Source organism: Acomys russatus, chromosome 8 (genome assembly GCF_903995435.1).
Source record: "Acomys russatus chromosome 8, mAcoRus1.1, whole genome shotgun sequence".
Lineage (NCBI taxonomy): Eukaryota > Metazoa > Chordata > Mammalia > Rodentia > Muridae > Acomys > Acomys russatus.
In genome coordinates this window covers 66,773,774-66,799,258 of record NC_067144.1, presented here as the reverse complement: position 1 = coordinate 66,799,258, position 25,485 = coordinate 66,773,774, and the positions used below count along the sequence as shown (strand labels likewise).

General features: G+C 40.9%; 1 protein-coding gene across 7 annotated transcripts in view; it reads left to right on the top strand.

The window, feature by feature from the left end:
- Window positions 1–25,485, top strand: part of Grik1 (glutamate ionotropic receptor kainate type subunit 1) — a 370,429-nt gene that overhangs the window by 206,346 nt on the left and 138,598 nt on the right. For all 7 annotated transcript variants that reach the window (XM_051150186.1, XM_051150183.1, XM_051150189.1 and 4 more), the window contains exons 2-3: window positions 10,709–10,876; window positions 14,227–14,484. In XM_051150186.1, the coding sequence (XP_051006143.1) occupies window positions 10,709–10,876; window positions 14,227–14,484 (426 nt within the window). The remainder of the gene's footprint in view (window positions 1–10,708; window positions 10,877–14,226; window positions 14,485–25,485) is intronic.

Here is a 25,485-nt window from a genome sequence, read left to right as displayed (position 1 = left end):
ACTTATGTACATATGTAAAGTATACTATTACTTTGAATTATGTGTATATGAGGTAGTGGTGACCTCTAAGTAACTATTATATCAGTCTTGACAAGTACAAGCAAACTATCTAGCTACTCTGAAATATGTATTTGCTAGATCGTATCCAGCTAGATGTATTATAGAATACCAGAAGCTATGTCTAGCTTTAATATTGTGTTCATGACCAGCTCTTCTTCATCTCCCAACCATCCACTCTCCCAAGTCTTTGGGAGCCACCATTCAATTATCAGCCTCTAAGATCAACATTTTAATATTTCACTGATGAAGGTGATCATACGGCAGGCTTGACTTACCACAGCTAACAAGATATCCTCCAGGCCAGGACACATTGTCACAAATTACAGAGTTCCTTGGCACTTGAATGATCTTTTAAAAATATATTCATCTGGGAGAGTTTGGCATTTGTGCCATTGTGCACACATACAGATTACAGGGCAACCTGTTTGAGTTGGTTCTGTCATCAACCATGTAGGTCCTGGGGATGAAACGCAGATGACCTAAGCTTATGGCACTGAGTCATCTTGTTAAGCCAGGTTTTATTATATTATATCAGGTTTTCTTCATTCATTCATAATCATTTTATACATACCATATCCTACTGTAAATGCTACTGAAATAAATGCAAACATGCATGCGACTTTTCAACATGTTAATTTCCTTTTCCAGTACTAGGATATCTGGGTCCTATGATAGTTTTGGTTTTGATTTTAGAAACCTGTACATTATTTTTGATAATAGCTATACTAAACAAATTCCCCTGAATAATCAACACACTTTGGAGTGTATTTACAGAGAAAGAGTTCATCCCCAGCTGAAGGAATGCAAAAGGATTCTGGGTAGAACGGGACAAAGACTGTGCTTGGGCTTTGCTGGTTGAGAGTAGCTGACTAATACACATGCCTTCCTTTCTGTTGTCCAATCCCTAGGACTTGGATCTTTCTGAGAGCAAGAACCAAGGTATCCTTCATCACGTGTCATCTCTTAACACTAACATTGCCGTACACACTAAAAGTCAACAGATAATATTCCATAAACAGATTGAATACTGAAAGATACTATGAGAATAATATTGACTTTGATAGATTTCTTTTTTTTTTTTTTTTTTTTTTTTTTTTGTAATCTGTGTTACATTCATTCAGAACAATTACCCAAAGCATCTTCAGAGCAATTCAGAACTTCACCCTCTCCTACTGGCTACCTTCTGAACCATATCATTCACTATAGACTTGCACACCTCCTTCTCGGAGGGCATTTATACTGAACTTATTCAGATCTTTTTGAAGCACCAAAGAGAATTTAAATGTGGTCATTATCTCAGGTATAGAATGAAATGTATTCTTCCTTTCAAAAGACACTGATTAAAAAGGCTACTTGGAGAAGTTTGGGTCACAGCCAGACCACTGAGGCTCCACTTGTCTTTAACCTATAACTCTCTCCTTACTCAATAATTTTTGAAAGATTAAAACTCTTCCATTTCTTTTCCGTTAAGTCATGGAACATCTGATTCCCACCCAAATTCATTTACATATGATCATTAAGATGGTGCTGGTGCCCAAAGTAAGAGAGAAAGAGAGAAGCTGAACATGAAAGGGAATCTTAGAAATTAAATGTGTAACCTTGAAATTAAAGGTGCAGTAAATATGAGCCTCGAGTAAATTGCTTATGATGCAATAAAGTAGAATTATGGATGTGGCAGTAAAGAGAGGCAATATAATATTGTGTATTTAAGGAGCAGCTATCAGCAAAGGAATAGATCAAATTGCCATCTTGTTTTCTGTTGACAGCTCCTGGGGTGGTTGTTAGTCTACATGAATGCAAAACAGGAGCCAGCACTGGAACCTTTCCATTTCTAGATCGTCATTTAATAGGTCACCCCTGCTTTTTGAATGAACTCATAATTTATCACAGTGGATGTACAACAGCCAGTTAGAGTTTGCAAGGCTTACTAGAACACATATCCTGATCTGATCCTGCTCTCTTCAAATAAAGTAGGAAAATAAAATGAATTTTTAAATATCAATATATCCAGTAATATAGTTAAGTAGTGCATTTGCAAAATAGAATAATAGATGTAGAAATAACTATTGAATGGGCTGAATAAAATGACACTCTAGAAATAAGCAATAGGATAATTTAAATTAGCTAATACTGGCAAATATCAAGAAAGCATTGTTGGCAGCAATAAAATAGAGTTGACCATGAAGAATAAGCTCTAGTATTCAAAGCATAGCGAGGCAGCTATATAGTTAGTAAATTACTGTATGCTTTCCCTATATACTTAAATTCCTACAACAGAGCTTTCAAAATGTTTTCACTAAGGAGAAATGATAAATAGTTGTGGTGGGAGATGTTCTCCTTACACTAATCAGATCAACATATATTTTACAAGTGGATGTATCAAAATATTGCACTGCACCTCAGAAATTTAGTTATTTTGAATTCATTCAAAGTGAAATAAAAATTAAAGATGAATCCCAGCACTCATGGAGGCATAGGCAGACAGATCTCTGTAAGTTCAAGGTGGGCTTGGTCTGTAAAGCGACCCCAGGACAACCAAGGCTACACAGAGAAACCCTGTTTCGAAAAAAAGAGTCAGTCTGGATATTGCATTATTACTCTGTAGCTTCTATAGAAAGTTACTTCAGGGCTACTAAAATGGGTTACTAGATCTGTAGCTTCTATAGAAAGTTACTTCAGGGCTACTAAAATGGGTTACTTGATAAAAGTTCTTGCCACAAAAGCATGAGAACCTGTGTTCACATCCCAGTATCCATGTAAAAAGTCAGGTGTGCAGAATAGGTCTATAGTTCCAGAACTGAGGGGCAGATAGGTTGATCACTGGAGCACACTGGCTAAGCAGCCTAGCTGAATTGGTGAGGTCCAGTCTCTGTAAGAGATCCTGTCACAAGAACAAAACAAAACATGCTAAGTAGAGAGTGATTGAAGAAGACACTGATGTTAACCACTGACTTCCACACAAAAGGGCACAGACGTGTATGTTCAAGTACATACACACACACACACACACACACACACACACACACACACACACACACACACACATCTACCTTTAAACTTGATTACATAGAGTAGTAGACTTGCACTAACAGTGCTAGAAATCAGAAGTGTAAATTCAGGACACTGACAGTGACCTTGCTTCCTTCTTTCATCGTCCATGGGACTGAGTTCCTGCATATTCCAGCTTTTACTGGCTCTGGGGACCCCTTGGCTTGTCTGCACTTGCTGCTAAGTGATTCTCTCCAGGACGACTGCTTCAGACACGAGTCCCATTGCAGAGACACCCTAATTTCCACATTCAGAAACAACTTCTATAGCATCTGCGTGAGTATATTAAACTCCCTAGATGACATTTCCATGTAAGCACCTAAGAAGAGGCATCAGCGAATAATCAATCTCACTCCAAGCCATGCTCCCTCTGTCCTGTTCTTCAGCAATTTCAATGACTACTTAAATCTCCAAACATAAAGTCATCCTTCATTCTTGTCTCTTTTGCTTTGCTAAAGAATTCTACCAGCACTACCTTCTATTCAATAATTTCTTTTCACACCATCAAAACCAACAATCTCAACTTAGCCACCAACACCTCTCAGCTGAACTGCTGGAGTAGCCTGTTGTAGAAGAGGTTCAAGAGTAGATCTGCTTGTGTTTGGCTCTCGTCCATTTCCTCCATCTCCTCATTAATTAAAAAAAACCATGTTAATTCTCTTGCAATACTAAACATCACTTAACCACTCTGTTCAAAACCTAGTGCTAGCTTTCCATGTCTCTTAGAACAGTCCTGTGACTGTATCCTAAGCCCTCTAATCTACTCCCATCTATCCCCATCACTTGATTGAGCTCTTTTACCAAAGCCAGCCTCACCCAATTTCAGCCACATAAGTCTTGAAAAATGACCCAAAATAGCCCTTGTCCTTTCCCACTTTGCCCCCCCTGAATAGAACACTCTTCTCCCAATATTTTCAGTCCACGATACCTTTAGTGCAGACCAGCTTGTCCTCTCAGTAGGCATGTCAATGCCCTTCTCCCCACCTCTGAATAGCTTCTAGAACAAAACCTCTTAAGGTCACATAATTTATATTCGTTCTCATTTTTCTCCCTTCCCTCTATCTTTCTCCTCCAATCCCCCTTTCTATTCAGAATTTCACTATGCAGGTCTGGGCTGGCCTAAAACTCTCTATGTCAACCAGGCTTGTCTTAAATTTACAGAGAACTGTTTGCATCTGCCTCCCACGTTTTAGGATGGCAGGAGAGCACTATCATGTCTGGGTGTTACAGTTCATCTCTCTTGTACACAGGTATATTCCTAGTGCTTCTTATAGCACTGGTTTTTACATGCAAAGCGTTTTATAAATAAATGACTAGATAAATAATGCCTCATTGGGTGAATTATTAAATTCTATGATTCATGGTCCATCACATATAAAAACAGCCAAGGCTTATGTATGTCTGTGTGTAGCTATATGCATGTTTTTATTCATATGCATTCATGCATGCATGCTTGTAAGTACTGCATTTCTAAAGTGGCTATTGGAATATATGTTTATTATAAGTCAAGCCAAGTCAAAACAATATTCCTTTGTATTGGAACAGGACTTAAAGTCATGTCTTTCATGCAGTTTTGTCATCATTAAATGAGGCAAATTCCCTGGGTCATCTTCTTAATGTTTTGGAGGGATAAAGTGAGACATTGTTACAATTCCCACCCATAATCCAGTTAAACTGCATCTGGAGGGAGCCAGGATGGTAATGATGGGCAACAATGTTATTATGTTCTTTAAGGACCATGACTATATGCCCATAGCAAGGCCCTTCATATCTACAACATTATACTTTTCATGCTCCACAGAAGCTGTGACTAGAAGGCATATTACAGAGACAGCAATTGAATACCCTTGGAAGCCAAAAAGAAAACAAAGAGATCAGTGAGCTCTCAAGCAAGGCTGGGGTCTTCACAGAGTTGGTTCAGCCCTCTCCCAGTATGATTCTATAAGAATTGAACATAAATTAGGAAAAGTTTGACAACTGCTTGCTAGAATTCAAATGTCTTATGTGCTTTAAAAGATCGGTTTGTTAAAGGTGTGGCTTCCAGGGTGGCAGCATTCTTCAGGGTGTTGAAGATCTTGATGTGGTAGAACCTTACCAGAAGTCCTTAGGTCACTGGAGAAATATCCTCAAAGATGACATTGCTCTTCCCCTCATTACTTTCTAGTCACAAAGAAGTTTCCCTCCAAGCAATCTTACCATGAACTATTGCTTCATTAAAACCCAAAGCTATGAAGCCAATAAATCATGGGCAAGAATCTCCCAAATGCTGAGCCAAAATACACATTTTCGTTTTATAAATAAATTGCCTTAGGTATTTTATTATAGTGAAAGACGGCTGACACATGCACCATTGCTTGTGCATACGTTCCGAAGACTCATGAATTAGAATATTTATTGTCAGCATTCCTTGAGTGCCACCCTTTGCTTACAGTGACCATGGTATCAATCAAATATCAGTAAGGTTTGTCATGGAGAACAGGTCTTTTCTACGTCTACCTGAAAGTACGTGGTGTAAATCAAAGGCTTCTGTTGACCACCCCTCATGCCCCGCCCCCATCACTCCTTGTAGACAGCCTCACCCATGCACAGGATATTGTGTACATGGTCCCCCACCAGTGACTGTCGCATACAAGTGCACCAACAGCAACAGAAGTACACTGAGAGGGCAAACTTCTGCCTCCGAGACAGATTTACAGTAATCTTCTCTTTGTTTATCTTACATTACAGTTCCAAGAAGACTGTGCTATTTAGATAAAAGTGATTGACACTAAGCCATTAAATAGTTTTCATTTTAAAGCCCTTGGGGTAAAAAGAGAAGATACGTGCACTAGTTTCCTAGAGTTAGACAAAACAAACAAACAAATAATCAAAACAAAGGAACACTCTAAGTAGGCTAAGTGGTTGAAATGATAGAAAGAGAAATGTCTTCACACCCTATCCTAGGTACTGGAAGTATAGGATCAAGGAACGGCAGGCTTGTCTGCCTCTCGGTTTGCAGATTGCCACTTTGATTCTTTCTGTCCTCGGGTAAATGATTTCCGTCAGCATGACTGTACACAGGTACATACTGTATGTTAGTGAATTCCATTTTCTTTTCCTTTTTAAAGAGTTATTTATTTTTACTTTCTGTGCATGGGAATTTTGCCCACATTGTATATCAATCCATGTAACTGTGTGTGTACACAGTACCTGAAGAGGCCAGGACAAAGTGTCATATGCCCGGGAACTGCAGTTACAGATGGTTGTTAGCTACAATGTGGGGGCTGAGAACCAAACCCAGGTCCTCTGAAAAAGTGCCCTCTACTGCATAGCCATCCTTCCAACCCTTTGCTTTCTTTTTCTATAACCACAGACTGGATCAGGGGACACCCTCCCTGCCTCATGCTAACATCATTATCTTGTAAAATGCAGTCAGTTCTCAGGTGGTGGGCACTGAATTAGGGCTTCCATAGATGAGCTTGGGGTGGACACAGTTCAGGCCAGGATGATCACGTACACACAAGAAAGGGGGATTGTTAGTTCAAGTTAACTCAGAATCATTGACATAGTCATTTGTTTTATATTCTTTATTTAGTGGCTGTGTGTAGGAGCTGTGTTCCAATGCAGAAGTATAGCGTGGTATATGTATGTGTGTATACAAGTATATGCACACCAAATACATATATACATGTGTTTCTTTATATGAAATACCAAATTGCAAGAAATACCAAGTGCCATTATCATTTCAAATAGCACAAATATCTGTACAGAAATTTACAGCATGATTCTCAAAAGCCCAGTTTCTAGTTTTAGAAAATATTGGTCTATATTTTGAGTGTGCGGCATATGCCTGGGTGCACAGATGTGTGTATGCCTCTGCATGTGAATGTGGAAGCCAGAGGCTGACGCTGAGTGTCTCCATCTACCACTCTCCACCTTATTATTTAAGACAGAGTCTGAGATTAAACTGGAGATTTCCAAGCAGCTAGACTGGATGGCCAGTGGGCTCCTAGGATCTCCTTGTAGATTACAAGCCTGCCACCATGCCCAGCGTTTTTATGTAGGTGCCAAGACTGGCTCACTCAGTGGATAAATAATATGCAAGTGTTCCTAGGAGTGAGTTCCTCTGCTTCTCATATTAAGCATCTCATGTCTTAAATCTGAAGCTCAGGAAAGGACGCTAATGTTAATTGTCTGCACTCACATCCTAAGGACCCAGTCTTGCTTCAGTTAACAACTTCGTTGTGTTTTGCAAAGTGTTGTGGTCTTGGTACTTCTCCAGCAGTCTGCACACCTACTGTAGACTTGGGATATCCATCTGATGTTCCTTTTGGAGAAAAGGAGAGTGTGGTGGGAGTACTGAGCAGTGAGAACCATGCACAATTCTCATTTGGTGAATGAAAGACAGAATTTTCCTTAAAGTGCCAAAATGGAGATCACCTGTACACTAAATACATAAAAAATAAATTAACACGTTTCTTAAAACCAAGAACATTCAGCTTTGTACAAAAGACAACTATAGACCAGAGGAAGCATTTTGAAGTGAGCAGGAAGTTCCAAAATTGGTAGCAAAAGTTTCGTATGGCTATCACCATGTGCAGTAGTGCCAACCTTTTATAGGGAATAATTGTGTTTTCATCGTAGTGGACTGAATTTTCCCATTTTCTTTATACACTAGGAGAGCAGCGAAGAGTAATTCCCCACATTTAGAAATAATAAAAGTTTAAATAGCCTGATGAAGTGAAACATGAGCACACACATGATATCAGACACCTAGGCATCTGAGCTTGCCACAGATGAGACTGTTTTGGCATTTGAGTTGTTTGGGTATGACATGTACTTCCTATGTTTCTTTTTCATTTACTAAAATTCCTACTATGTATGATAGTTATAAGGGTTTGAGGACAACTTACACAGAAGAGCTACTTGAGGATGATTATCCTCCCACAACCTCCACAGTTGAGTGGAGAGTGGGCACTGACTTTCACACGAACTCTGGTGCCCCATATTTGACCACATCCCCTGGATGGGGAGGCCTGGTGGCACTCAGAGGAAGGATAGCAGGCTATCAAGAAGAGACTTGATACCTTATGAGCATATACAGGGGGAGGAGGTCTCCCTCAGTCACAGTCATAGGGGAGGGGAGTAGGGGGAAAGCAGGAGGGAGGGAGGAATGGGAGGATACAAGGGATGGGATAACAATTGAGATGTAATATGAATAAATTAATAAAATATATTTTTTAAAAATCTCAAAGAAGAGTTAGGTAAAGCCAGTATCCACATATCAGACCTTCTGCTCTCTGTGAAGATGCTCTTATGTGGATCCCCTCCCACAGCCTGCCCTGCACACCTTACTGCTGCTCTCCTCACAGGCTGACGCTGACTTACTCCCTAAGTAGGTGCAGCATGAGCACCTTAAGATGCCCAATCTCCAAAGGGTCAGATTCTGAGCGGCATGGACTCTCTGTCACGGGGCCCTTTCTGAGGCTGGCGAGGGAGACTAGTGAACAAACAACTGCTAATAACTACTGTGGAAATTCTAACAGCAAGCGCCCTCTAAGTGGGTCACCTTGATCACAGCGACAAGCTCATCCTACAGCCGTCTGCCTGTCACCACTCAGTGCTTCTTGCCTGACCCCCTCACCTCTCAGTCCACTGTCTACTCACAGCTTCCAGCCAAACTGAAAGTCCATCCCTAATTAACCCATTTTTGATTGACAGAGTGAAAACACAGGCATTTTCTTGATACTGCCTTCGGAATAAATATCTCCCACGGGTCCTTAGGTGAAGGTTAACATGACGTCATCGTTTATTCTTAACTATGATTTCATAGAGAGCCATAGTAGGGATCTATACATGTGTTGTTCATGCTATTGATCTGTAAATTCCATAAATACATTTGAAAGAAGCCAAATCATGTTACTATAGACGTTCTTAGTGCTCGTAGTTAGACACTATAGTTAATCAAGAAAGTCGATTCAACAGAAAGCTATATATGTATTTTTAACTAATCTTTCAAAGTAAGGCCAGTGTAATCACATTTAGTTAAAATCTATACATTAGAGTTCTCCATCTGAGGAAGAACAAATGGAACTTAAACACCTGATGACTATTAGTGCTTTTTATTTCAGACTCTGTGTGTATATATATGTTTGAGTGTATTTGTGTGTGTGAATGTGTGTGACTGTGTGTTTGAGTGTATGTGTGTATGTGAATGTATGTGTGTGAGTGTGCATGTCTATCTGCTTGAGTCAACAGAGAATTTAAAGCATTCACAAATCAAACCATCACAAACAGCTAATCCTGGCCCTTAGTAAGGAACAATGAGAGCAGATCAATCACAGCCTATGAGCATTCACCATGCCACAGGCACGAGTTAAGGCTTATTTGTAGAGGAACCGAATAGCTGGGTAAATCAAGGACTAAGCTAAATAGAAGTCAGTTTATAGTGTCTCAGTGGTGCGTTCTGTGTCTACTGAGATAATCAGGACTGCATTTGAAGAATATTAAGAACATACAGCTAACATTTCACTCAAGGTCAGAGCTTCAGCCTCTGCTGACACCCAACAGTATGATAATATTGTCTGTAATGAGATAGATACACGTGTTTGCCTAGGGCCTGAAAGAACGTATCTTGCCAGGATTAGAACACAAGTTTGCTTTGGGGTATATTCAAATGATTTTTTCAAACACAGAAAACAACCCTTCTTTGCATATGCCCATATGCTTTGGAACATATTAGGATGTGTAGGATGTGACACTAGAATTCTGAGCCCTAAATGCAGAAAAGATATTTTCATTCTGAAAACCGTCAGAGTAGGATTATTCCATTTTGTCCCTGGTCCATCTCTTCCCAGGCCCACTACAGTTAGGTCTTGAATGTCTGATTTTTAAGACACACTTTCCTTGTCTTTAATCATGCATGTGTGTGTATGGCTGTGTGCACATGAATGTGGGGGCTGGATGTAAGTATGCACATGAGTGTGTGAGGATGGGGGTGCACATGTGTGTGTTGGGTGTGTAGAGAAGTGTAGGAGTGCAGATGCACATAAGTATAGGTGCCCAGAAGTGCATCAGCTCTGGAGTTTGTCTTTCTGGCGGTTATGAGCAGTCTGGTGTAGGTGCTGGTAACCAAGCGTGGATGCTGTACAAGAGTCATACGCCTGTTCATCACCGCTGAGTCATCACTCCACCTCATAGACACTCTCTTTCCAATAGAAAAGTCCCAAGTCCAAGGCAGTATTGCCCACCAGGATCGAGTTTAAATTATGTCTAGTCAAACACAACACAACTCTTGTGAAAATCAGAGAAGATTGCTTTCTATCACATTATCAGCTATGCTTCCATGGTATAAAATATTTGGAATATATCTACCTACCATCTAAAAGGCATTATTCATTCAATGTTGGATTTAAAACTTCAAGCATACATGTGCAGAAAATGTAAAACTATTTATTCACATGTAATACATTCTGATAACATTCAGCCTGGATTCTGTATCTACCCTGGTCATTCTGCCATTTATTGTTTTGGGGTCTTTTGTTTGCAATTTAGTCTTCTTTTAAAACAGTGATATTGCATCATTTCTACTCTTTCTCATGCATCTCTTTTGCTTCTACAGGAGGGATTTTTGAAACTGTGGAAAATGAACCGGTTAATGTTGAAGAATTGGCTTTCAAGTTTGCGGTCACCAGTATCAACCGAAACCGAACTTTGATGCCCAACATCACATTAACCTATGACATCCAGAGGATTAATCTCTTTGATAGTTTTGAAGCCTCCAGGAGAGGTAACTATCTTTTCACTTTCCAAAGCTTGTTTGGTGATAAGTCCGCTGCACAGGTCACCTTTTCACTGCTCGCCCTTTTTCAAAATGGGTTTCTTAGTGCAAATGAGCTGTAGGAATGCCTGGTCCCCAACCTCACTGATCAATGCAATCCGAACTCACCTGATGGACTCTGCCCAGCCCTGTTTTTCCGGGCCCTTCTGATTAGCTTACCCTTCAGTGCCCTCCACTCTATGATTAACTGGCCCAGCTGTGAATGGAAAATGTCAAACTTGATCTGTTTTTCCTTCCTGAAGCTAAGATGCCACCATGAAATTGTACAGTGCAGTCAAATAAAACTCTGTGGAAGGTCACTCCACCAAGCATGTGAAAGTGACCAGGACATACATAAGTCAAGCTGGGATCACAAATGGCTGCTGCACACTGCTGGGCTTATCTAGGATCCACTCATTTTCTTGTTGTTGTTGCTTTTGCACTTTTCAGGAAAATCATAAGAACATAAAGATTAAATCTGTAAGAACAAATCAAAATTTGATCTTCTGTTTTCTGCTGAACAGAAGACAAGTACTCAAAAAGTAATCCAATTTATAGGTAGCCTGCAAACTTTATGGTAGGGGCTGATTCTTGCAGAATGGAGGGGCTGGTGGAAACATCCTTTGGGCACCTCTAGAACAATTCTGTAATGATCACATATACCTGAAACATGGCCTCTCACAAATGCCTGCCTACTCACAAAGCTTAAAGATTTTGTGAACACAAAGGTTGTTGTTCGCATTGTGTTTGGAAAGGATTCTTTTCCTTCCAGAGCACACTTTGCCTTCTGCACACACACACAAATCATACATGATCCACTCCAGGTTTTTGGTGATTTCCAAGTAACTGAATGGTAAGGGTTAACAGGAATAATGCAGTTAGGTCAAATATTGTGTTTGCAGCCAGGCATTGTGGCACATACCTGTAATCCCAGCACTCTGTGAGGCAGAGGCAGGCAGATTTCTATGCACTCAAGGCCAGCCTAGTCTACAAAGTGAGTCCAAGACAGCCAGAAAAACCCTGTCTCAAAAAACAAAAAGAAAAGAAAAAATGTTTGCCTGCAGGGATTACAAATAAATTTGTAAAACTTTCTTCAGCAAGTAGATAAAGATTAATACAATAATAATGTCTCCTCAAGTACATAATCTTAGTATAATGACCCTGTTTTCTTAAAATAAAAGAAGGCTTGGCATGATGGTATATGCCCATAACCCCAGCACTATAGAGACTGAGATGAAGGTGAAGCCAGCCTGGGCCACATAGCATGACTCTGTCTCAAAAAAAAAAATGTTAGAGATTACTTTTGGGTCACAATTGCCTATAAACAAATAATAAAACTGTGTAGTGATATTTGTGTAGCATGTGAAAACTTATAAGGCATCTTCACATGTGTACTGTTTGACTTAGATCTCTTGCTATGTACGTCTGTCTCTTTCTGTACCTCTCTGTCTCTCCTCTCTCTTATACTGTTGAACACCACCATAAAAAGCTAAGCCAATGACATTTAACAGTGATACTTCAACCCACAAACACAATCAAAGTCTTTCCTATGATCTGAAGACCCAGCCATGCTTGTAAATTAAACACTCCAACAAAGAGAATTCTAAAGGATTGATTTTCTATCAAGAAATGTTAGCAGCCCAGAGTCATGACACTTATCAGGATTCTCAGTCCATTGTTTATGTTGGACAAGACAGCAATTTGCATATTCCCATGCTCACAACGTGTATGGCTGATGAGCACACATCCAGAAGTGAGCTTTCGAGGACAATGACAACACACCTTCAGCACACTGCAGAAAGCTGTGCATCTTCATAGCCAGTGCAGACAACCAGCAGCAAGCAACACAGTGGCACAAGGTGACCTTGAAAATGACTGTCACCATCAACTGTCCCTTAGATGGCTGCAACATGGCTGTCAAACTTTTACTTTTTATTCTCTCTAAATCACCTCAGAGTAACTTACAGAAATATATGGTGTTCATTACCTTATTTTATAAAACTGCATAATTATAAAATAGCTAACACAGGTTTACTTATATGTTTTCAATTATTATCACTTGGCAACTCTAAAATTCATTTTTAAAAATTACAATTTATATTTGAAAGATGCATGTAAACCTATATTTAACACCCACTTACATACAGTGTTCTACATGGTGGGAGAGGATAAACTAATCTTTCTGGAAGGGTATTTAATTAATGTGCATCAAATAATTTTAAGACACCAAGACCTTTCGGTAGTAGATGGCAAGCCCTCCAGTCTAGAATCTACTTCAAAGAAGTAATTGAAGATGCAGAGAAAGTTGTCAATATTGAAAAACTACTTATCATAGTCAAAAATTGAACAGAGATTAAATAGTTAAATGTATAAGAGTGGCCTAGATAAATTACACCATTCGTGCCCAGTGATCTGTTCTTCCAACAGTGAGTGGAAATACGTTCCTGAAATGTTATACCACCTTAGAGATAAAGTCATGCTTTCCACTCAAGGAAAGCATCAGTGCATCACAGTGTACATATACAATAGCAATCTCAGGTTCCTGAAATATCAGTAAGCATTATTGCAAGTTGACTGGTTAAGGATGGAGCCTTTAGTCTTCCCTGCATTGTAACTATTCTAATTTCGCGCAATGGATGCTTTTGTTCTTATAACAAAACAAGTGTTACCAATACAATTTTAAATGTGTGATTTAATTTCATTTGGCTGATAATTGAGGGAGAAAGAGGCCTGACCTTGGCCTGGGGTCCTTACATTCTGATTAAACTGTTACTGTCCAGTGGCCATGATGAAGTAAGTCCTCCCTGTGTGTGTGTGAAATGAGTGGGGTAGAAACCTGAGTTTCAGAAAGGCAGGAGTCAAAGCATTCTGTAGTTCCCTCGGGAGATCTTCTAAATTATCTGACCATACTAATCTCTCCATCATCACCCTCCCATATGGCAGCACTTAATTCATAGGACATTCATTTGACAAATGTTTTGCTAGGTAGCTCACAAGAGTGTTCATAGGATCAAGTAAAGGATTTAGCCTTCATCTGATTGAAGGTAATGAACTGAGACCACTAGCTCATTTTTATTTGCAGGGGGTTGGCCCTGTGATTTATAGCTCATCGGCCCTTCATTTACATTACTGGTACCTTACTGCCTAAAGACTACCAGAAGCTGGAAAAGGCGGATGGGAGTTATGGGAGGTTCTCCAATGGCTACGTAGAGCAAGCGACCACACAAGGAAAACGTGAATTCACAGAACTCTGTCTTTCTCACCCCCTCCCCTCCCTGCTCTCCCTGACCACCCCTCTCCCTGTCTTTGGATATCATCAGCATGCGACCAGCTGGCTCTTGGTGTGGCTGCCCTCTTTGGCCCGTCCCACAGCTCCTCTGTCAGCGCTGTACAGTCTATTTGCAATGCCTTGGAAGTCCCACACATTCAGACTCGCTGGAAACACCCTTCCGTGGACAACAAAGACTTATTTTACATCAACCTCTACCCAGACTATGCAGCTATCAGCCGGGCTGTCCTGGATCTGGTCCTGTACTACAACTGGAGAACAGTGACTGTGGTGTATGAAGACAGCACAGGTATGGCACTCACACAAGCCCTCCCTGGCCGTGTTTACTCTAACCAGCTTGACACCTGTCAGGTGGTATGCACAGAAATCCTCTCTCACCTAGGCTAACTGAGAATTCTAATGGAATCTGGGAATGCCGTGCATAGCAAATTCAACATATTCAACATTTAGAAACACATCATCTTATTGATATACATTGTGATCTAATTACAGTGCCAACGGGGGAGGGGATCTCATTAGTGCAACCCTACTGAGACTAGAACTGCAATTGCAGTGACCTAATTAAAGGGTCTAACAAAAGGAGTTATGCATATGTCTTTAAAAAAAGTTGTCACAGACAACAGGCAGGAATTTAGTTAGACATCATGCCACTAAAATAAGCAATTCTTTGAGAAAGGGACTGTGAATTCCAGGGATCCGTCCATAACAAACTCTGGGAGTTTGGGTTGTGGCGAGAGGCAATACTGTGGTTATAACCCAGCCTATTGCCATCTTACGGTATACTCAATAAACTATTCTAAAACAAATTAATATGTGTTGATTGTTCTGACAGTTTAGCACCTAATCCTCAATAGATACTGTCTCTGATCCTCACCCAATTAGAAGTTAACTTGGCTGGCACTTCCCCCGTATTGTCTCAGAACTTGTTGGAGCTCAAGCTCCCTTGTGAGTGTGTGTGTGTGTGCGTGTGTGTGTGCGTGTGTGTGTGTGTGTGCGTGTGTGTGTGTGTGTGTGTGTGTGTGTGTGTGCTCGTGCGCGGGCGTGCGTGCGCACATATGCATATGGAAAGGCCAGAGGGCTGATATCACTCTTCTCAATTATTCACCTTTTCTCCTAAGCCAGGATCTTTCCCTGAACCTAGAGCTCTGATTAAGCAAGCCTGCCTAGCCAATGAGCTCCAAGGCCGTCTTGGCTCCATTCCTACACTCCCAAGATGGGCTTGCAAGTGCTCGCTACCATAGCTCTCTTATTACCTGGGTGCCGGAAAGCCAAGCTTTTATCTTCAGGCTTGAACAACAGACCTTTTACCATTAAGAGTCATCCGAGCCCCGACTGTCTTACCATGTCCATCTTTCAGTTTAAAATCAGCCAATGAATGTCCCTCCCCTACATAGTAAAGTCTCACATTTAATTCACTGCTGCCCATATTCGCTCACATGAGCTGTGATGAAAAGGGTACCATTTCTTAAGAACCCCGCAACTTCTTCCTAAGTACTCTTTCTGAGCCTGGCTGCTCCTTTTACTGAGTATGCTGTGTGAAAATATCAACAAACACTGCTGTGTCTTTCCACAATGTCAGAATTCATTGGCTAACAATAAATTCGCAAGGCATAGCATTTTCATTAGCAGCAATTTGCCAGACGGTACCCTTTTCCTTGATATTTATGGTTGAGACAAGAACAAGTTGTTGTTGTTGTTATTTATTCCAATCTTGATTAGTAATATTAAATTTCAAATTATGTAATATTATATATCACAATATCACATAGTCAATTTGTCTCTATTTGAAAATCTGTAACTTATAACATGGCTGTAAAGCCTTTAAACAGCAAGAAATTTCAAAGAGTTCTGAGAGGCCAAAGCAGAGAATCTAGTAAAAAGTTTCTAGGAGAGGTCTCTCAGGGCAAAGCAATCTGAAACAAATAGCAAACACCAGAGCACAACCTGCTTTTGCAAAATATAGTAACTTAGGGCATGATACAGACTGATCTCAACACCCAGCTGGTGATGTCACTCGTTGTCCATGATCACATTCGAATGCTGTCTCTCCCAAGCTCTCTAGAACCACCAACAGAAGGGAGGGGCTTTGCAAATCAAAGCATTACACATTACATATCAGCAATGTGTTCACATGTGTAGGAGAGGAGGCACCCCTAACATCCAAATTTCTAGCTTTGCTTAGAATGAGCTTCCTATTGCATACCAGGCACATATAAAAGAGTTCAATAATTTCCTGCGCAAAGAATACTATTGACCATCTGACCCTTTTCCAAGAATTTAGAATAGCTCCTTTTCTTCATCTGCCAGGTTCATAATAAGACTAAAGAAACTGGCAGTGAAAATTAGCAAGAAGAGTCATTTCCAAGCACTTTGGCTCTTTTTCACTTTTCACTGCCTTTCTCAGCAAGCCTTAGCTCATACTTTTCCCTAGAAAAATGAATACCATGCCTCCTCTATTCAGCATTAAACTCTGACTCCAATTTATACTGTCAGATAAAGGTGACTATTATGATCAGAAGTACACACTTATGTATTTTCCTATGCCTCATCGCATTTAAAAATAAGTGAATGCCACAGTTGATTAGACATACAAATCATAAATACTATAGGCTAAGCAGTTCCTATGAGGAAGGATAAGCCACCAGTGGCTGTGAATTCTTAATTTCACCTGTTTGATGTACAAGATGACAGCATGTTACCAAATGAACTCCACAAAGCATGCTTAAAGAGCCTTCAAGTAGAACATTATACTGCAAACACGAGTGTAGTTAGATCTTTCCATCTTGCCTGGGTTTGATAAGTAGTTTTGTGAGCTAATAAAATCAAAGGTGCTCTCATTTTAAAGAGCTCTCCTTGGTATAACCACTCAGTCTTTCTACATCTTCAGCAAAGCAAAGTCATCTACAGGAAAATAAATTCTAGAACACCTGTGTTTAAGAGCAAGTTCAAACAATGACATGAGCATTATAGAGTTTAAGGTATATCAGAAAAAATACAATTCGTAAGTGGAAGTTTCAAAAATTAATGTCCTAACTACCATGTAGCACCAGGGAATCCATTCATAAGTAGCAGACACTTTGCACAGCAAAAAAATCAGCACCCCATTTGTGTCACTGTTGACCATAAAGTAGAATGAGCTCTTTATCCTTGGTATGTTCATCTGAGCTCAGATGCTCAATAAATACTTGTTAAAATTAAAACCCCAAATGACTCGGTATGCTACCCATTAAGTTAGAGATGATTCATGATAAAATGATTTTGCCTACAACATTAAAAATGTAAATGAATAATCAATTGAACCATTAAATTGGAACCTAGAGAGTAAGCAGATCAACTGAGATCGATGAAAGCCGACATTCGGTGACTCGGAGTGGGTTTAATACTGCTAGACTCAGGGTTCTCCGGTGTAGTAATTATCAAGCCGTAAAAAGGAGGAAACAGCAAACCTGAAGGAAAAGAAAGGATTTAGGTGTGCTTGGCACCCACCTCTGCAACAGAATTAAGTACCCATTAAAGAGCACTTTATTGGGATGTGTTTAGTAGGAGTTTGTTAAATAGCCTGAAGCCAGCACAGCTGTCGTGGGACAAAATGCCCCATTACTCCCATAGAAGTGAACAGGAGCAGCACGAGAGCCTTGAAGGACAAAACTCAATTCACTCAATATTTGCAGGCAGAGCTCTGTCTTCTACCAGCTAAACTGCAGGAGGGCTCTAGAGCACTTGTAGAAAGGGTGAGATTTGGACATGCCTCACCTCTTCCCTTCCTGATTCTCCCCACCCTCACCCCCACCCCTGGGCTCACATCAGTCCCCTGGCTCCAAGCCTCACATTCTGTGGTGATGTGAGCATCCTGAGAACTTGCTGCCCACAGGACCTCTCTCTCTGCTTCATTAGACCCCTATGGAGGCCTGGCTTCTTTCCCTTAACACACAGCAGAATGCTGAGAAGCTGAGTACCAAATGCAGCATGAAGTCTGTTCAGCACTTTCTGCTTTCTCAAGGCCTAGTTCAGCAAAATTTAGCCTCTGCACATTATACAGAAGACAGGGCCAGAAACTTCTTACATAAATAGCAAACACACAGAACAGTATTGAGGCCATACATTCCTGGATACAACTACTTTGCTGAAGTGTTTATATATAATATGTAGATGAATGGACATGTTATGTGACAATAAAACTTTATTTATAAAGATATATATGCTTAGATAGATTTGACCCTGGGCTTCTAACTGACCCTGATGTAAAATATAAAGAAGAAGAAAGTAGGAGGCAAGGGAGGACATGGGGGTGAGAGAGAGAGAGAGGGAGGAGAGAGAGAGACACAGAGAGAGACAGAGAGAGAGAGAGAGAAGGCTAAACAAGAATCAAACATCTATAAAAGCTGAGACTTAGCCACACCTATGAATCTGCTAGTGCTCTTTCAATCTTTTCTGTTTATTAAATCAGCAGTTACTAATCTTTGCCTCATTCTCTATGCAGTTTTCTCAGTGGCATCTTAGTTCACTTGATAAATTGCCTTCAATGTAGGACACATGTGAGTGATACCTTTCCTTATTCATCATAAAAGCAATGACTAACAATCCTACAGTAAAAAATTAATAAATAAAGGAATAATGGATTTATTTAACCTGATTTTTACATGATGCAGGATCCTTTAGAAGAAACACTAAAAGACTCGGGGAAACCTGGTCATTATTTATGTATGTATGTGTAAATGTGTGTATGCATGTATGTATGTATGCATATGTGTGTGTATGTCAGTATGTGTAATACAGGGGTACTGCACATAGCAGGGAAGTATTCTACCACTAAGCTATTTATTCCAGTCCTTAAAGCTCTGTCTATATTTATGCTTACTTTGAATGAATGGACACCTGCTTAGAAATGTGACTGGCCAAAGTGGATGATATGGTGGTGATAGAAATAGGAAGGGCCTACGGCAGAATGGGCTATGTGTAGCAAATGTGTTATGTCATAAGTAATCATGCTTGCATTTCTACAATAAATTCAGAAGCTATGTCACGTATGCTGTCTTTAGTACATCGGGCACCACTAATTTTTCTTGGTAGTGGCCATTGGCAATCACAGGTCTTTTGTTGCAGTCTTACTCACTAATATTAGCTCTTAGATCACACATCCCCCTCCATATATATACATATATTGCAGAATGGCACTAACAGGGCTTTAATGGGGTGATAGAGATTCCAAGAGGGCTATTGCTGGGGATTGATATTAGAGACTAAGCCACACAGCCTTACACATGCACAGAGATCTTCTAAAAGCCAGGGCTGGGTCCAGTGGAGTGGAGACAAGAGGCAGCTGTTTCAAGCAATGGCTTGTGATAAACTAAATGGGCAAAAAGTTGATGTTTCAATCAACTGTTGATACTGTCACACATGCATCCTATGATCTGATGAGAGGTCAGTGGGTGCCACTGCACTGAAGCATCTCTCTTCTGTCATATGATGAGGGGCCTCTGTGTTCCATTGGGTGGTAAGTTTGTTAAGGCCCCAGCCCTGACCTTTATTGAATGGTTCTAATATACCAATGTATCCATGTGGTCCTGGTTTAATTTGATAAGGTCATAGATGGTAATGTTTCATCTGTTTTCTAGTTCCTGCTAGACTGTTGGTTGTGTGTTCACACAAGCCAGGAACAGAGACACTCCACACCACATTTGCACTCAATATGGCTGCAAACTACTGTTTTATAATAATGGAATTGCTCAGAGCACAGCACAGCCTGAACATTTCTGTTTTAAGCAACATGAAGGAAGATAGATCAGGACGCAGCCTGTTCTTCCATGTGGTTCTTTTTTGGCCCCTTGTGTTGTGTTCCTTTTTCTCAGCATAGATGGGAGATCTTTCTGGACTGATTCTTCATGGGACAAAGAAAAGAGTATGTGTCTCAGTGTCACTGTGCTAAAGAGTGCCAGTGTCTACACTGATGGGGGGTGAGGCAGGGCGAGGGTCAGACAGACAGACAGACAGAGATGGAGACAGAGAGTTTTAAGACAAGATGGTGGAAGAAATGTATAAATTTGTTGTTACTGAGACCTTCCATCTCTTCCCATTCAAGGAACTCAGACTAGCAGATGTCATGTGATGTCCTGAGTCAGAGCCCCAACACTGTTAATGGGAACTAATGACTAAAAGTGTAGCTGTTTTCTTTAAACCGATGACATTCTAAGAATAATTTCTTTTTTTTCTTTTTTTTTTTTTATTAATTTATTCTTGTTACATCTCAATGTTTATCCCATCCCTTGTATCCTCCCATTCCATCCCCCCCCCCCATTTTCCCATTATTCCCCTCCCCTATGACTGTTCCTGAGGGGCATTACCTCCCCCTATATATTCTCATAGGGTATCAAGTCTCTTCTTGGCTACCTGCTGTCCTTCCTCTGAGTGCCACCAGGTCTCCCCCTCCAGGGGCATGGTCAAATGTGAGGCACCAGACTACGTGAGAAAGTCATATCACACTCTCCACTCAACTGTGGAGAATATTCTGACCATTGGCTAGATCTGGGAAGGGGTTTAAAGTTTACCTCCTGTATTGTCCTTGGCTGGTGCCTTAGTTTGAGCGGGACCCCTGGGCCCAAATCTGCCTATTATATTGTTCTACTTGTAGATTTCTAGGACCCTCTGTATCCTTTTATTTTGCTATTCTCCCATGCGTCTCTCATTTAGAGTCCCAATAGGATGCTTTCCCCTCTGTCCCAGTTTCCTGGTAAGTGAAGGCTTTCGTGGGACATGCCCCTTGGGCTAGTATGCAGATATAAGTGAGTATATACCATTTGAGTCTTTCTGCTCCTGGGTTAACTCACTCATTATGATCATTTCTAGCTTCTTTACAAGGCAATGGAAACATGAACTTGGCAGGCCAGAGTGGGTGGGATTTCACAGTGTTCCATTACGCTTGGTTAGGCAAACACCTACACAACTAGCACAGAGCCGGCTCTCAGCAAGCAATCTCTAGTCCCCACTTATGCCTAGGTTTCATTTTGTGACTAACTTAAGTCAACCATGTTAGAGGTTGACCAGTCTCTCCTTTTTATTCTATTTAAATTTCCCTTCAGTAAATGGGCTTAATCCCCATGTCCAGACAGATCGGGTGATGTTCCTGAGATACTGGAGAAACTACACAAGGCAACACAGCATGCACAGCACATGGCGTTGCTTCTCTTGCCTATTCTCTGTCTGCCTCTTTCCACAGTGTGTTTGTTACAAGTTGTTTGGTTTTGTTATTCTTTTTTTAAATATATATTTTATTAATGTAATCATATTGCATTTCAATTGTTATCCCATCCCTTGTATCCTCCCATTCCTCCCTCCCTCCCACTTTCCCCTTACTACCCTCCCCTATGATTGTGACTGAGGGGCCTCCTCCCCCTTTATATGCTCATAGGGTATCAAGTCTCTTCTTGGTAGCCTGCTATCCTTCTTCTAAGTGCCGCCAGGCCTCCCCATCTAGGGGACATAGTCAAATATAGGGCACCAGAGTTCGTGTGATAACACCTTCTTAGTTTACTTTTCTTTAGGCAGTGTCTAAAATGAAAACATGCATGAAGACACAAATTTCTCTTTCTATCACTACCTCACACACAAGCACACACACACACACACACACACACACACACACACACACACACACACACACACACACACCACAGGCAGAGAGACATAATGATAGAACGGACCTCCCTTGTTAGAGGTATTTACTATTACCAAAACTGTTCCAATGCACAAACAAAAATATCTCTGACCTTTTGAATCCCCCAGCCTGTTTATATAAACAAAACACAAAAGCAAATATTTCATATACAAATAGCAATCACTGTTATGAAAAAAAAGGAATCTTTGAGGGACTGGGCAAAGAGGTTTGCAAACTTATGTTTTAAAAAATCTGGGAAGAAGTACTCAATGGTAAACATTTAAAATAAACCCCAAAAAGGATAATAACCAAGCCAAGAGGATACCTGGAGAGAAAATTCCACCAGGAAGAGCTGATGAGAAGACCCTGCACTAAAATAATGCTCTGACAGCATCTCGATGATGAACCTATCATTAAAAACCTTCCATAAGTAGGAGCTAGAGAGATATCTGAGTGGGTAAAAACATTTGCTGTGCAAACCTGAGGACCTTACATCCAAGCACCCATAAAATGCCAGGCATGGCAACACGGGTACCTATATCCCGAGCACTGTGGAGGGAACAGAGGCAGGAGGATAGCTTGAATATGCTGCCCTCCAGATTCACTCCAGCTTCAGTTAGAGACCTGTCTCAACAGAGTAAGGTGGAAACATTACTTCTTCCTCTAGTTATAATGTATGTGCATGGGTCCATGCATGGGCACACACACAGGCATACATTAAGCAGATACAATACACACACACACACACACACACACACACACACACACACACAAATACTACCTGCACACAAATAAGATTTTAAAAAGCTTGAATATATAAATAAGGTATCCTGAGTCATGTTTTCAGACTTCACTAAGCACATTGGGCACACCTAATCCCTCCCCCAGACATATGCTGGCAACAGTATCAGATGCTTTGATACAAGCTTTGTCTGCTCTCTGGATTCACTTGTGCTTGGTCCTCCCTCTCTAAATGTCCAATTGCCGTAGCCCTTGCTGAATTGTACACCTGTGGTCATTGAGAATGTTCAAGTGCAGAATGTGTGAGTAAGGCCTAAATGTCTGAATGGGTCAGCTACAAACGAAAAAAAGATAAGACTTAGGAGGAAGGGGCCTGCTGTTGGGACCTGCACATCTGCAGAGCAGGACCATAGAAGGAAGCTTTGATCAAACACTTAGGAAGAATCACCAGGAGTAACTTCGGCATAATTAGAGCCGTGCATTTCCAACCAACCAATAGGATTCTTGGAAGAACATTTCTTGTTTTTGAGAGAGCTTCTTCCCTGGCATCAGACAATGGGACTCTTGTCACAGAAGGGCCCTAACATGTTTTTTGCACCTGTGTATGGCATGACTTAATTTCCAATGCTGACCCTACTGTTTCTTGTAAGACTCAAACTTATATTGCACCATACCATCTTGACTCTATCCTCTGAGAGCAGTTTTTATATTTAATAACGCTGTCCCATTCTGTCTGGATATGTCCCGAGTATTTATTGTGTTTGGTGAATTGTTTTAGGCACTTGGAATTCACCAGTGAACCAGGACACAATAGAAGACACTAACTTCAAATATTTATTTTCTATGGGAGCCTAATGAGCAAACCATTTATTCACCCTCGATAAAGTGATAAATAATATGGAAGAAAGAAAAGGTAGCATAAGGGAGAATCTGGAAGCTGGAGTGCAGTTTTCCAGTGTTTAGGATCATGTGACATTGCAAATGTGAGGTTTGGACAAAAAGTCAAAGCATGAGAGGAGGTGAACCATGTGAGTGGTACCCAAGGGCTCCAGGCTGAAATAGTTGCTGAGGGTGAAATTGAGGGTGAAGGGCGTCCGGTCTGTTTTGGAGCTAGTGAGAAGATCAGCATGATTGAGGTTGATTGAAATAAGACTGGTGGTAGGAGAGGTCAAGGGTAGGAATTGATGGATCTTGAGACCCCTGGAGGAATGTGTGCTCTGTGTGAAATGGAAAGTGCTGAAGAGGGTCGAATCAACAGTATATTAATGGATCATTCTGGTTGTTGTATTCATAAAAGTGCTCTGGGGAGAGCAAAGTAGTCATGACAGCCTGCCAGATTGTTCCTGCCAAAACCAAGCCAGGAAACGGAGGTCCTAGCACTGGAGTGAAAGAGCATCAAGCACTGGAAAAACTCTAGAAGCCAAGCAAGCCTTATACTCTGAGTGACTCCCACTTGCTGGCTTTTCCTGTAATCCCTTTTATCTTGCTTCCATTTACATTGTGGGATGGGGTGTGTTTGAACAATGGATCAAAGAGTGAAAAGTCTCTGAGGAAGCTGTGGAAGCAGCATTATGGATAGTCCCAGCTTGTCATTTTATCCTGTTTTGACAACTTTGTAAAGCTGTCTTACATATCCATCACTACTTTGTGTCAGCATGACACCAACTTTGAAGTATAAAACTCAATTATCTGAGAAACTCATGGCACTTCAGGTTGCAGACATTTGCCTCAGTAGACTAATGTAGCAGGAACAGAGTGAGTTCCCAAATCTCCTCAAGTAGCAAGGTTTTGCTGGCATTTCAGTGGAGTCATATGTCAAGGAAAACATATTGCACTCCTTTGACATGAGACAAGCGCCATATGGTAAGTTTATTTTTAAATAGTAGGTAAGAACAGGAAATCTATGTTCTGTCTTAGGAACTATTAATGCTGTGGTAAAGGCAAGCAGCATGTGACTTTCTATACCTGTGGGTTTTTTTTTAAAAAAAAAAAAACCAGAATGATAATAATATCTGAGACAGTGAAGGTTGGGAGACAAGGAAGTGAGTAAAAGATAGTCTCTTCAGCATTGATGTGAGCCAAAGGACAGAGTTGCCATGATCTGGGATGGTGAAAGGGTGGATGAAACAAACCTGTAGGAGACAGGTGGGTATTGTCCTCCTTTCCTGTCTGTTCCTGTCGTTAAATTCCCTGTCCCAAAGCATCTCAGCGAAGGAAAGAGTTTATTTAGCTTGCAGTTCCGGGTTACAGTCTGTAACAGTCCATTATTTCTGGGAGGCCAAGGCAGGAAGTCAAGCAGCTGGCCACATCCATATTACAGAGCAGAGAGAAATGAACGTAGGTGTGTTGCCTGCCTCCCCCTGCTCTTATGCAGTTCAGGATCCAGCCCATGTGAGGATACTTTCCATATTCAGGCTAGGCCTTCCTGCTTCCAGTAACAGTCAAGATGGCCCCCAGAGACATAGCCTTTCTTGAAGGATTCTACAGTTGCTATTCTCTTCCCAGGTGGTTTTAGGATGTGCTGTGGCATGTTGACATTGAAAACTTACCATCACAGACATCAAGTACTTGGTCACAAATGTGCTAAATTTGAATTTTAGACCCACATAGACATCAAGCAGGGTTGTGACTAGGAGGGTCTCCATTGAAGGAAAGAAGTCTGGACTTTGCATGCAAATGTGACTACAAAGCACGGAATCCTTAAGGCAATGAGCCCCGACAGACAGACAGACAGACAGACAGACAGACAGACAGACAGACAGTCCTGGACTCATGGCATACGGCACTTGAGAGTATTTTGTTGCTGTTTATTCCTAGGTTTGTTAGTTTATGATTTCCTTAAGTGATTTTCTGAACCCATCACAGCCACATGAGATACCCACCAGTCTGCAATAATTA